Source organism: Leopardus geoffroyi, chromosome A1, assembly GCF_018350155.1.
Source record: "Leopardus geoffroyi isolate Oge1 chromosome A1, O.geoffroyi_Oge1_pat1.0, whole genome shotgun sequence".
Lineage (NCBI taxonomy): Eukaryota > Metazoa > Chordata > Mammalia > Carnivora > Felidae > Leopardus > Leopardus geoffroyi.
In genome coordinates this window covers 88,029,172-88,042,951 of record NC_059326.1, presented here as the reverse complement: position 1 = coordinate 88,042,951, position 13,780 = coordinate 88,029,172, and the positions used below count along the sequence as shown (strand labels likewise).

Genomic DNA, 13,780 nt, shown 5'->3' with positions numbered 1-13,780 from the left:
GCCCGTACCCTGAAGAGCAGACAAGGGACAGGGCAGGTGCACGTGACCAGAGGAGCAGTGGAAATAGCCTGAGGGAAGGACGAGGGCTGAGTGTGGGGGAGGCCCGTGTGCAGGTGAAGCAAGGACATAAGGCCAGGAACTCCAAAGGGACCAGGCACAGCCCGTGTGTGCATACGTATGTGCATGTGTGTTTGCCTGCATGGCTGTGCATGCGTGTGCATGTGCATGTGCATGTGCGTGTGTGTGTGCAACACATGTGGCACATGCATGTGGTTGGGGGAAGCTGCAGGCTGGGAGTGCAGGTTCCAACCAGGAGCCTCTGATGGTGCAGCTGGCTGATGCTGAAAGCTGGACTCACAGGGAAGGGGGGGCAGTGCCAGATAAATAAATGTGGGATTTTCAGTGACAGGTGTGCTGGGTGCTGAGTGAGTCTCAGTGTGTGCATGCTCCTGGCTGGAACCCTCACTGCTCCCCTGCCTCCACCTGCCTGGGCTTTGGGGCAGGCAAGCCTGAGGAAGAGTGAGGGGTAGCCTACAGCCTCTGCTGGTTCCCCAGGATGAAGCCCCCACCATCCCCCTCCCAGGACCAAAGTCCCCCCCCCCCGCCCATCCCCCTCCCAGGGTAAATTCCCCCCACCCATCCCCCTCCTGGGACGAAAGCCCCCCTGCCCATCCCCCTCCCAGGACCAAAGTCCCCTGGGCACTGATGTGGGTCAGGAGGCAGCAGCATCCCCGTGACCGTGACAGGAGCCATTGGGAGCCCCAGCACCGTCCAGGCCTGCTGCCCAGGATGGATGTGGGGACACAGCAGGGCACACGCCCCATGCCTGGCATGGAAGGCCAGGTCGGGCCCACCCCCACATGCACGTGTATATACTGCAAAACGATCACCAAAATGATTGTCTGGTGACTACGCATCACGCACAGCCTGGTTATAGTTGTTTCTCTTGTGACCGGAACATGTAAGACCTCTTAGCAAGTTTCAAGCACACAACACAGTATTGCTGACAAGTCACCGTGCGGTGCATCATGTCCCCGGACTTACTGATTTGGTGCCACAGTTTTCTGTTCATTCACCTGTTGATGGACATTTGGAAGCTTCCAGGTTGAGGCTATTACAAATAAAGTAGCCATGATGTTTGCTCCCTGGTCTCTGTGACCACCTCATTTCCTCAAGGGGTGAATACCCAGCTGAGTGGCCTGGTCACCTGGTACGCATAGGGTTGCAAGAAGCCATCAAACTGCTTTCCTAGATGCAGCACCAAGTTCCCCAGCAGTGCACAGGGCTCAGATTCTGCACATCCTCTCCAGCACTGGCTCTGATCTGACCTTCATATTACAGGGGTCCCTGTGGCTCTTCGCGGGGAGTGATGTCCAGCATCTCTCCTGGGGCCCGTAGGCCCTCCAAGTACTTTTTCCCAATACCCACCCTCCTCCTTGGGTCCTATGCACAGGGCACCCCTCTCCCCTGCAGCCCTGCCTGGCCTCCAGCACCCATGTCCACCCCAGGTGCCCAGAGCCCTGCCCTGAAAGGGGCAGCGATGCCCAGGGCTCGGCTTCACCACCCCAGCCCTGCCAGGTCCTGCCCACCCTGTTGCCTCTCTCCACAGCCACCCGGGAGTCCGCCTTTGTGCATGCCATTGCCTCTGCCGGCGTGGCCTTTGCCGTGACGCGCTCCTGTGCTGAGGGCTCCGCCACCATCTGTGGCTGCAGCAGCCGCCACCAGGGCTCCCCGGGTGAGGGCTGGAAGTGGGGCGGCTGCAGCGAGGACATCGAGTTCGGTGGCATGGTGTCTCGGGAGTTTGCAGACGCACGGGAGAACCGGCCAGATGCCCGCTCTGCAATGAACCGCCACAACAATGAGGCTGGACGCCAGGTATGTTGACAGCTCCTGGCTCATCCTGGGGGAGCATGGGGCAGTGGCTGTGACCATGACCCTGCACACTCTGGGGTGCACAGGGGGTCATCCATCCAAGCCCAGTGCATCCTGGGGGTAGAGTGGGGAGGCATCCTACCATGGGCCTGTGGGGTCTGGGGATGCACTGGGAAACCCCTCTGGCCACATTCCTGAGGCCCTAGAGAAATAGAAGCTTTCTGGGCAGGATGTGTGATCTGGTTCCCTGCAGGGTGTGGTTTGTTGGGAGTATTGTGGGAGGGCTGACTGGGGTGGCAAGGCCATCTGAAACAGCCTGGTGCAGTTAAGGCCACTGGAAGGCAGGGGGGATAAGGGTCTGCCCTGCAGGAATGCCCACAAGTCCAGGGAGGAAGACAGTGAGGCCACCACAGCACAGCGTGGGGAAGTTCTGTGATAAGGAAATGCACATTCTCAAGGTGACTCAGGCACTGCAGAGGGGCCACGCTCCAGGCTGGCATCTCAGAAAAAGCCTCCTGCTGGCAGTAGCATTGAGAGGAGATGTGCAAAGTAACCAGCAGTTATCTAGGTTGAGGGGAGGCCAGGAGAGCCTCAGGCAGCCTACAGTGTAGGACAAGACTGCAAGTGAGGTTGTCTGGAAGAACAGAACACGGAAAGCAGAGGAGGGACAGAGAAACAGGGACCAAGCCGTGAAGGGCTCTGTAAGCCCTGTTCAAAAGGACTGGGCCCGAAGGACTGACCGCCTATGCGAGGGGATCCATGTGGGGACCTGGAGGGCTCCAGCAGATTGATCAGCACAAAGATGGTGCTGGCCTTGGAACCAGCGGCTTCACCTGCCAGCAACAGAAAACAGGATGAGTGACTCATCTTCGTGTTGGGCACAAAGCACACCGTCAGATGTGAAAGTGCCCTGTTAAAAGCATAGGAAGCCCACCAGTATACAGTCCCCTGACTTATCCCAATGACAATGAGTCCAGTGCAGACAAAAAATAGTCTCTTTTCAATAAATGGTGCTCAGTGAATTGGATAACGATATGGTGGAAAAAATTAACCTGACTCCTACTTCGCACCATATAGAAAGCCAATTACAAACCCAAATGCAAAAGGTAAAACAAAATGAAACAAAAATGTTAGGAAGAAAACATGAAAGAACATCTCTGTGACCTTGGAGTAGGCAAAGATTTCTTTTTTCTTTCTTTTTTTTTTTTAAGTTTATTTTCTTTGAGAGAAAGAGACAGAGAGAGTGTGTGGGGGAGGGGCAGAAGGAGAGGGAGAGATAGAATCCCAAGCAGGCTCCATGCTGTCAGTGCAGAGCCCAACATGGGGCTCAATCCCAGAAACCATGAGATCATGACCTGACCCAAGATCAAGACTCAGACACTTAATCGACTGAGCCCCAAAGGGGCTCATCAAGGGTGCTATCTCTAGGACATCACTCCTCAGTTTAGCCTGGGATCCTGAGGACTAAAGGAAAACCAGAAGTAGCCCAGCCCTTGTACACATGTGCAGGCTAGAAAAATCCCAAGATCTGAGAACAAATTATGGTGATTCCAAATTGCTGGTTTTCCCATGCACCTGGAAAAAGGCAGACAAATCCTCTTTGGAGGATGATAACCTTAATCAATGTTTAAAAAATGTTACTACAAATAATTTTTCAACCACAGTGTCCAGCACATAATCAAAGATAACCTATCACATGAGCTGGTGACAGAATGAGTGATCATCAGCAAAAATCACAGAAATGAGTCCACAGGGACTCCAGATATTACAATTACGAGACACAGATTGTGAAAAAATATACATGTTTATTTAGGTTTACAAAGCCAAAATGCGAGTCTGAATGTTTCAGCAGAGAACTGGAAACTATAAAAAGCATAGAATATATTTAGGAAACAATCACATCGCAATTGTAGAACTGAAAGATGTATGAGAAATCCCAGTGAAAGACAACAAAGTGAACATAAGCATTTCCCTCTGCAACCTCCCAGAACCCCACTAAAATGATAACAAATGAATGCCATAACATATAAATTCATGATAACTCCTGAAAACGTGGAAAGCAGTACCTAACAATGGCAGCCAGAGTTTGCAAACTGAGAAGCAGATCCATGGATAACTGGGTCTTAGGAGAAAGCAGAATCTTAAACCAGTAAAGGAGAACTCTGACAGCCAACCCAGGAACTACTAGTAACAGGTGTCTTGAAAAGTATAGACAAATACTGGGTCTAAAAACAGGAAATGGATTGATCATCTATTTTAAAAGCAATTCGGAACCCACCAGGTTTTCTGTCCATCTCCTTACATCCAGGAAACACCCGTCCTTTACAATGGCAGAAGTCTGGGTATGTAGTCTCTGAAAAGGGCAAAGCACAGTGTGTCTGGACTGAGGGACACCAAGCACAGCCTGGTTTCCCAAGTGAAAGTAGTCCCCATCTACACATGCATTTCTCTTCCTAGTCTCCATATGCCACAGTGAAGCTTGACCCTCCAGACAGGAGTCGAAGATTCTCCCCTGGGAATTGGACCAACCCAAGAGGAGACTTAAAGATACCTACCTGGGACTCCCCCATGGTCACAGCCAGGTCACACTGTAGTGAGGGCCCATGCTGACAAGTCTCCACCAAGCACATGAGCTTCCAACAAGATGTTTAGTGTCCTGCTTTTATTTATTTTATTTTTTAATGTCTATTTATTTTTGAGAAAGAGAGAGACAGAGTATGAGTGGGGGAGGGCAGAGAAAGAGGGAGACAAAAAATCCAAAGCAGGCTCCAGGCTCTGAGCTGTCAGCACAGAGCCCAACATGGGGCTTGAACACACAAGCTGTGATCATGTCTTGAGCCAAATCAGGTGCTTAACCAAGCCACCTAGGGGCCCCTGGTATCCTGCTTTTAAATATGAGCAGACATCCAAGGATCACAGGACATCTGAGGAAGGCCTCCTGTAACCACAAAGTTAAAGACCAAAACAAACAAAAACAAAACTTATGGGAAAGAGACATTGTAAAGAGAGATGAAAACTTCAAAACTACCACTATTTCAGGCACCTGGCTGGCTCAGTCGGTAAAGCATGCAACTCTTGATCTCAGGGTCATGAGTCCGAGCTCCATGTTGGGTGAAAAGATTATATATTTTCTATTTAACTTATTTTTTTTTAATTTACATCCAAGTTAGTTAGCATATAGTGCAACAGTGATTTCAGGAGTAGATTCCTTAATGCCCCTTACCCATTTAGCCCATCCCCCCCCCACAACCCCTCAAGTAACCCTCTATTTATTCTCCATATTTAAGAGTCTCTTATGTTTTTGTCCCCCTCCCTGTTTTTATATTTTAAAAATTAAAAAAAATTGAAACAATTTTAGGGACACCTGGGTGGCTCAGTCAGTTAAGTGTCTGACTCTTGATTTTGGCTCAGGTCATGATCTCAGGATCATGTTGTGGGATTGAGCCATGAGTCAGCCTCTACACTGAACATGGAGCCTGCTTGGCATTCTCTCTCTCCCTCTCTCTCTGCCCCTCCCTCACTTGCACTCTCTCTCTCTTTCTCCTAATAAATAAATAAACACTGTTTTAAAAAAGAAAGAAAAGAGTTTAAAAAAAAAACCCACTATACCCAGAGATATAAAATACTGTTCCATAAAATTGGAACAGGATGTTAAATTAAAAGAATATTCAGAGAAGGAAAAAATGCCACTAGAAATTGAAAGTAGGATAGCAGAAACAAATCTCCCAGCAGAAAGGTTGGCAGATACTTGAGACACCCTTCTATAAAGTAGAGGAAAATAACAAAGAGATGGAAAATAGGAAAGAATGGAGAATATGGAGGTTCTGTCAGAGACAGTCAATGGTGAACATGAAGAAGAAATAAGCAAAGAAGGCAGGAAGGTTCCCAGGACTGAAGATCACAAGTTTCAGACCAAACAGCCCAAATAAGTGACTGGCATATGAAAGAGGAGACCCATACCAAGACCTAGCGTTATGAAGTTCACAGCCCATGACAGAGAAGCCCTCCAAGCCTTGGGTTTCATGCAAAGGATTGGGAATCAAAATGGCATCGGAATTTCCAAGAACAACAATGGAAGCTGGAATAAAAATGGAGTGCTGCTTTCAGAGTTCGGAAGGGAAATAATATTGTAAACCAAGAATTTTATACCCAGCTAAACCATCCTGTCAACTTTTCAAGTAGAAAAACTGTGTTTTCAGACATGCACATTTCACAAAATTTGCCAGAAGGTCTCTCAAAGAGATGTCTCTGAGAAGCTGAAATCTTAGAATACATGATGTGTTTGAACATCTTGAAGAGAATATTTACACAGTTTGGGGAAAGTCTGAGTCTGAATCCGTGATAAGTACATTAAAAACAGCAACAAGAAAGTTTTGTAGGAAAGAAAAAGTAATCATGCCCTATAACAGGGCTCAGCTGGGTATGACATTGAACACAGTTCCAATAGCATCAGCACTCGATATCCATGTAACTGGATTCTGCTTTAGTTTTTTGGGGTGGAGAGGGCTGGGGAGATGTGCATTGGCATGTTTGGGTTGATGATAAAGAGCTGACTTCCCACCCTCCATGGTGAGAGGGGAGACATTGCTGAACCCCCCAAACTCAAGGAGTAGCAAGCAAACATTCTATTAGAGATGTAAGATGCACAAGTTGTTGCCTTGGCCGGTCAGTCAGGTGCTGTGTGTGCATGGTCGTGGGAGCAAGTCTCAGGACTCTTGGTCTCTTTAAAGTATATGCATGTATAACTTTGACAAAAGTAAAATTAAAGAGACTGAAGAGGTCTCTGGAGAAAAGAAGAAAATGGAGATGAGACAGAAATTAACTGAGGGGAGGGATGCAGTCATTACAGATACCCCCGGAAAGGGCCAGTATGAGAGGGAAATGTAGGTGAGGGGGACGGGGTGCAGGCAGCATCTGGACACAGAGCTCACCTTACACTGCCCAACAGGAATATAACGGGACTCATGTACAGACACAGAGCCCACCTTACACTGTCCAGCAGGAGTATAATGGGACTCGCGTATGGACACAGAGCCCACCCTACACTGTCCAACAGGAGTATAACAGGACTCACGTATGGACACAGAGCCCACCTTACACTGTCCAACGGGAGTATGATGGGACTCACATACATACTTATGCATTTTCTAGTAGCCACATTTAAAGAGGAAACAAGTGGCATTAGTTTTACCATGAAATTTTATTAAGGCCAGTATATCAACCAATGTGTTATCAGTGCCATAATGGTCACAATCGATATTAAAATAGTGAAGGGGATATTTTATGTACTTTTCTTGCATGAAGCCCGGGGACTCTGTGCAAGCCAGCATCTGGTTTGTACATACAGCACACCACACTGTGGACTGGCCACATCTCAAGGGCTCACAGGTGGCAGGTGCCCACCACAGTGGGCAGTGCAACCTTAGTTCAGATTAAGTCACAGGCCCCTTCACCCCCAATCCCATCCCTTCCCTCAAAGAGAGAAGGAAAGAGGGGCACCTGGGTGGCTCAGTCGGTTAAGTAAGCGACTCTTGGTTTTGGCTCAGGTCATAATCTCATGGTTGGTGAGTTCGAGCCCCACATGGGGCTGTACACTGACAATGTGGAGCCAGCTTGGGATCTCTCTCTCCCTCTCTCTGCCCCTCCCCTGTTCGTTCTGTCTCTCAAAATAAATAAATATACTTAAATTTTTTTTAATAAAAATAAAAAGAGAGAAGGAAAGAAACACATTCCTCAAGACCCCAAGATTCCCCAGCCTTGTCCCCCTGCACTACCTCCCTCCTCTTCCTATTCCCTTACAGCCCCATAAATCCAGTTTTCTGGGCCCTGAAGGGGCTCTGCTCAAGCCACCCCCATTATCCGCGCTCAGTTCAGCCCCCAGCTTTGCCACCAGGCCATGTACACGTCCTCTGGGCTGCGGTTTTGGGTTCTCCAGGTCAGAATTAATGTCCTCCCTCCTGCATGCCTGAACCTGATCATTACTGTCCGTCCCTTCCCTCCCTCCCTCCCCCAGTCATAAGACACAGCCAAGGAGAGAGGTGAAGCTGTCAGGCACCGGAGGTGCCCTCCGGTGATCTTGGGTCGGCCAGGGTGGCACTGGTGACGCATGGAGAGGGGACTTGATGGAACAGACAGGTTGCACTGAGTTTGCCAGGAGAACATGGGGCGGGGGGACCACAGGCCAAGAGCACAGCCCCGGGGAAGGGGGGGAGGGCCCCCCCCCCGCACATACTAGCTGCACTGGGCGGGCCCTGATGCCCCTCATTGGCGCGCTCCTGCAGGCCATCGCCAGCCACATGCACCTCAAGTGCAAGTGTCACGGGCTGTCGGGCAGCTGCGAGGTGAAGACCTGCTGGTGGTCGCAGCCCGACTTCCGCGCCATTGGCGACTTCCTCAAAGACAAGTACGACAGCGCCTCGGAGATGGTGGTGGAGAAGCACCGCGAGTCGCGCGGGTGGGTGGAGACCCTGCGGCCGCGCTACACCTACTTCAAGGTGCCCACGGACCGCGACCTAGTCTACTACGAGGCCTCGCCCAACTTCTGCGAGCCCAACCCCGAGACCGGCTCATTCGGTACCCGCGACCGCACCTGCAACGTGAGCTCGCACGGCATCGACGGCTGCGACCTGCTGTGCTGCGGCCGCGGCCACAACGCGCGCACCGAGCGGCGCCGCGAGAAGTGCCACTGCGTCTTCCACTGGTGTTGCTATGTGAGCTGCCAGGAGTGCTCGCGTGTCTACGACGTGCACACCTGCAAGTAGCGCGCCCGCCCCGCGTGCGGCTGCTGCAGGGGGCGGGCTGCTCCCTGGATAGGGCGGGGGCGGGGCTCCTGTCTGGGGGCGGGGCTCCCATCTGGGAGTCCCGGATGGGGGAGGACTCCTCCCCGTATAGGTCGGGGGCGGGCTCCTCTCTGGGGGCGGTCTCCTCCCTGGATAGGGTGTTGCGGGTGGGGATTGGGCTCCTGAATCGGGAGGACTCCTGCCTGGATAGGGGTGGGCCCCCAACTGAGAGTTCTGAATGGAGGCGGGCTTCTTCCCTGATACGGCGGGGGCGGGGCTCCAATCTGGATAGGGCAGGGCTCCCAACTAGGGCTCGTGGATGGGTGCCGGACCTTCCCCGCCCCGTCCCTAGTAGGGCGGAAATGAGGCTCCCTGGGAGGAGACTGGGCCACCCTACAAGTGCAGATTTTCTCCCTGAATGGGGCAGGGCTCCTCTCTGGGGGCGGGCCTCCGAGTGGGGCTCCTGGATGGGGGTGGGCTCCTCCCTAGAAGGGCGGAAATAGGGATCCCTGGATAGGGGCGGGGTCCTCCGACTGGTTCTGGTTTCTTCCTTCGATGGGGCGGGGCTTTTCTCGGGAGGTGGGGCCCCAGGACTAGGACTCGCCTGGATGGGATCAGGGTAACCTGTGGTAGGGCAAGGGTGAGGTTCCTGAGTGGGGTGGGGTATTCCTACACAGGTGCGGGCTTCCTGGATGGGGACGGGGCGGGGTGGAGCTACCCCTGGAAGGGCGGGGTCCGTGGGTGGAGCTACCGGGTGGGGAGGGGTCATCTCTGGGGGCGGGGCTCCCGTGCTGCCCTCCTCCTCCCCACCGGCCTACCTGTAAGGTTCCGCTACACCTCGCCCGAGAGAGGAGCAGCTTCTCAGGGCAGAACTAGCCGCGGGGACCCCGTGGGGTGGCATCCGGCCCTCCCACCCCTTCCTATGGGCCCTGGAGTCCACCCTCCAAGTCTGGTGCTCTGCAACAATTCAGGCGACTGGAGGTCTTGTGACACCCCTCCCTCACCCTGGCATCTGCCACAGCTCGCAACCAGGAACCTACCGGGAAGACGCTCACCCTGCTGAGCCCCAAGAACTGGGGAAAAGACAAGGAGTCCTGTAGCAGAGGGGCCTGGCCCCCGAGGCCTCGCTGTGCCCTGGCTGCTATGTGCTCCTGCCTCAGACCGCCCCTGGGCCATCTTCCCAGGAACCCAGGCTGCAGTCAGACCTGATGAGCTGGGACCTCTACTATGCAGACTGCCTGGCCCACCGTCCTCCCTGTCCTCACATCTCACATCCACCGGAGAGGAGCAAAGCTGGAACTGGAAACTTCCAGCCCCACCCTGTCTCCCTCTGAGCTTCTGGACCTCCCTGCACCTCCCTGGTCCACTGCCCTTGTAAGAGGAAGGCAGGAAGGGGGCCAGACTGCCCTAGCAACTCATCTCTGCTGCTTTCCAGGCCCTGCCCTGCCAGACTCCATACCCTGCCTCAGATGCTCACTTGGATTTGGGCTGCATTGTTTGGGAGTTTTGAGGAGGATGGGTCCACACCCATGCTGCAGGCAAAGGACCCACAGCCCCCAGAAGGGTGATCTTCCCTCCCCTTGCCCCCCCCCCCCCCCCCCCCGCCGTGGCCAGGACTGACCCCAGCTCCTTCTGCTGTGTGCCTGACCTGGCTGCCACTGGCCATTGTTCTGGAGCCTCCCCCTGACTCATCTGCCCTGCCTGGGAACCAGAGGCTGATGGACCCTTGGCCACTGCCCACAGGGACCTCTCACCAGGAGACCTGTCCCCACCCAGCCTCTGCCACTGTGAAATGTGCCCCAGCCCCTGGCCCTGAGGGCCCGCACCCAGGCAAGGTGCCCGGCACACCTCTGGGGACACAACCTCCCTCTGCCTTGAATTGTGCATTTTTGATTTTAATTTTATTTCCGATGCTGCTATATCCACCATACACTGGAGCTAGACAAACAGATGTTTTGTTGTTGTTGTCGGTTTCCTTTTCTTTCTATGAAAGAAACTATTTTAGTCATAGCTTGTGAGTTTCGAACCATGGGGAAAGTAAAAAACAAACAAAAAAAAAAAAAGAAGAAGAACTAAATGAGCCTGAATTGTACTGGATTTTTGGCAATGGGTTGGCGAGGCACAGGGGCTGGATTGGCGGTGGTCCTCTGGGAGGGGAGATGTCTGAAGGCCATGACAGAGGAGCATGCCTCAGGGACCCCTGGGGCCTCTGCTGTGGCCTCCACAGGCCGGAAGTCCAGGACAAGGAAGAGGGATGGCCACCAAGGAAAAGAGGCGGCCCTGAGTCCTGGGGCAGGGCAGACTGCAGACAGACAGAAGGGGTGCAGAGGGGTGGGGAAGGCCTGCCTGCCTCCGGGGATGTGCGGTGCAGCGGGAAGACCTCATACAAATCAGTGGTGCCGTGGGCCTTCCCCCAGGTCAACTGTAAGCCCCACATGTCCCCAAATATCCACAGTACGCTTCACTCAGTGAACATTCCTGGAGGTCCCCATCATGGCCCAGTCACGGGGTTTTCCAGCAGCCTGGCCTGGCTGGGAGGCAAGAAAGACCACCTCAATTCAAGGCTTGCCAGCTGAGACAGAGCCTGAAAATCAGGGTGCCTCTCTTGGGCCTGGCCTCTCCTGCCTCTGACCAAGGCCAACTTAGACACCACAGCTCACCTGGCTGGAACCCAGCCTGGAGGCCACGAGGAATATCTCATGCTGGCAGAGAGCCACTGCACGAGGCCCGGATCCCCCAGGGGCCCCCACCTGTTCATGTCCACATCAGGCCAGGGGCCAGAGCTGACCCTGGGTGCCTGGCCTCCCCTCTGTGGCAGGACATAGCTCAAGTGTGCAAGGCTTGGCAGGGGTCAGCAGCTTCTAAGTGTATGGTGGGCTGCGTCCCAGCACCATGCTCAAGACCTGGGGATGAGGATGGTGTGACCCTGCCTTTGGGGCCCCCTACCTCCTTTCAGGCCAGGCAGGGAGAGCCCCAGGGTAAGCGAGGCATCGTTTTGGACAGAGTCCCACTTGGTCTCTCCGTGGCTATTGCCCACCCACGTCCACTCTACTCGGGGTATGTGGGGTCTGCAGGGTTGAACAGCAGTGGGGACTGGGGCTTTCCCAAGGCCACACATTCACCTCTCCAAGCCAGGTGCAGGATCCCTCTTCCTGTCTCTGCCCTACTGTGCCCCATTTGTGTGCCTTGCCAGACCAATGCACAGGGAGGGAAAAAGCAGAGGGGTCAGGGGTGGGGGCACAGGCTGGGATGGGTGAGGGATGGGAGAGAGATGATAGGAAGCTAAGAGCTGAAGACCCAGCCCCCACCCTCTTAGAGGTCAGGCCCAGCACAGCCACCCTGCAGGGGCCATTTGCTGGAAGGGAGGGGGCTGGGGCAGGCTGGAGGAGGCCTCACCAGGGCAGACGGAGAGAAGCCCTGTGCCCGCCAGCTCAGTATCTGGAGTGTCTGGGCCCCAGGGCATCCCTGAGGGCACAGGGGCAAAGAGCCGTTCTCTGCAAAAAGGCCACAGCTGGCTGGACAAGGGCCCTGGACAGGGATGTGCAGACCCAGGGAAGGCAGGGGATCCTGGACAAGGTGGGGGTGCAGATCAAGGGCAGGAAGGCGGTCCCAGACAAGGGGGTGCAGACCCAGGGCAGGCAGGGGATCCCAGACAGGAAGGTACAGACCCAGGGCAGGAAGGGGTCCTGGACAAGGGGGTGTTGACCCAGGGAAGGCAGGGGTACAGACACAGGAAGGTACAGACACAGGGCAGGAAGGAGATCTCGGACAAGGGGATGCAGACCCAGGGCAGGAAGAGGATTCTGGACAGGGATTCACAGACCCAGGGCAGGCAGGAGTATGCAATCCAACAGAGCCCTGTAGGATTAGAGGGAGGGCCATTAGAGATATGCTGGGGGTGGGGAGTCATGGCCTTATCCCATAGGACAGAACCTATGGAGCCAGGTGGAGTGGTGGGGCAGTGGGGCAGGACACAGACCCTGCCCTGAACTCCCAGTACTCCTCCCACCACACCTCACCGGGCTGGCCCTCCCATGTCCCACCTCAAGGCCATGGCCTCCTGCTGGCTGTGCTGCCACCAGGTGTACTGCAGGCTGGGTTGCCCCTGCTCCAGGGCTGCAGCTGACCACTGGGGATCCCCAGCTGGGGCCCCAGGGGGTCCCCTGGGCCAGGTGGGCTGCAGGCCGATGCTCTAATAAGAAGGAGACGTTGATTAAGTGCACAGGGCCCAGGCCGAGGCAGGAGCATAGGCAGCCAGCCTCCTCCACAGGGTGAGTCCAGAGCAGGGGAGTCTGAACGCAGCCCGAAGGCCATCCTGGGCTATAAAGCTGGATCAGACACTCGGCACAGTGTCAGGCCCTGGAGGTAGGGGGTGACAGGTGCCCTACTCCAGCCACCCTTGGGCTCCATCCACCACACACAGACAGCGTGGCCACACAGCACCTCTGAGTCAGGGCCCAGGCAGGAGCCGCCCTAATTGGCACCTGCTGGGTACCAGGTGCTGGGGGCTCCACAGATGAAAGGGTTGGAGAGGCGGGTGGGGTGGGGGGCAATGCGTGGGCATGGCCACAAGGTCACAAGGGAGAATGCAGGGGCAGGGCCACCCTCAGGGGTTGACCAGACCAGGCTCTGTCCCCCAGGGACCCATAGAGGGCAAGGTGCTGACCTGAGAACACACAGCATATCAGGGACCTGGGCAGGCTCTGGCCTCTGGGTGCTGAGTGTGAGGCCCCCTTGTAGGCCTGGGAGCAAGACCACTGTGGAGATGGTCTCAGCTCTCCCTGGCTTCAGGGCAGAGAGAGGAGAACCCCACCAGAAGGGGGCCAGGATGGGCTGACCCTGCCCCAAGGGGCCGCAGAGCAGGCCTGGTGTTTGGGCGAGGGGGGTGGGGAAGAAGAGCTTGAGTGAATGAGGAGGCAAAACCCTCAACTCTGCTAGCTGGCCTCAGTTTCCCTCCAGTGCAAGAGGAAGTGGGATGACGGGCTCTCCCCAGGGCCTCTCTGCTCCTGGCTTTTGCGGGTGTGGGATATTCCATCCAGAGCCCTGTCTGAAGCCTGGCCCAGCCTCCCCCCAGCCCTGCCCTGACCCCCACTCAGGAGGGCAGAGCCGGGCAGCCAGGCCTGGCCTCT

General features: G+C 54.9%; 1 protein-coding gene across 1 annotated transcript in view; it reads left to right on the top strand.

The window, feature by feature from the left end:
* WNT3A (Wnt family member 3A) overlaps positions 1-10,602 on the top strand; it is a 42,796-nt gene extending 32,194 nt beyond the window's left edge. The window contains exons 3-4 of the mRNA XM_045483750.1: positions 1,610-1,875; positions 8,154-10,602. Of these exons, the coding sequence (XP_045339706.1) occupies positions 1,610-1,875; positions 8,154-8,633 (746 nt within the window). The 3' untranslated portion in view covers positions 8,634-10,602. The remainder of the gene's footprint in view (positions 1-1,609; positions 1,876-8,153) is intronic.
* Positions 10,603-13,780: the final 3,178 nt, after the last annotated feature.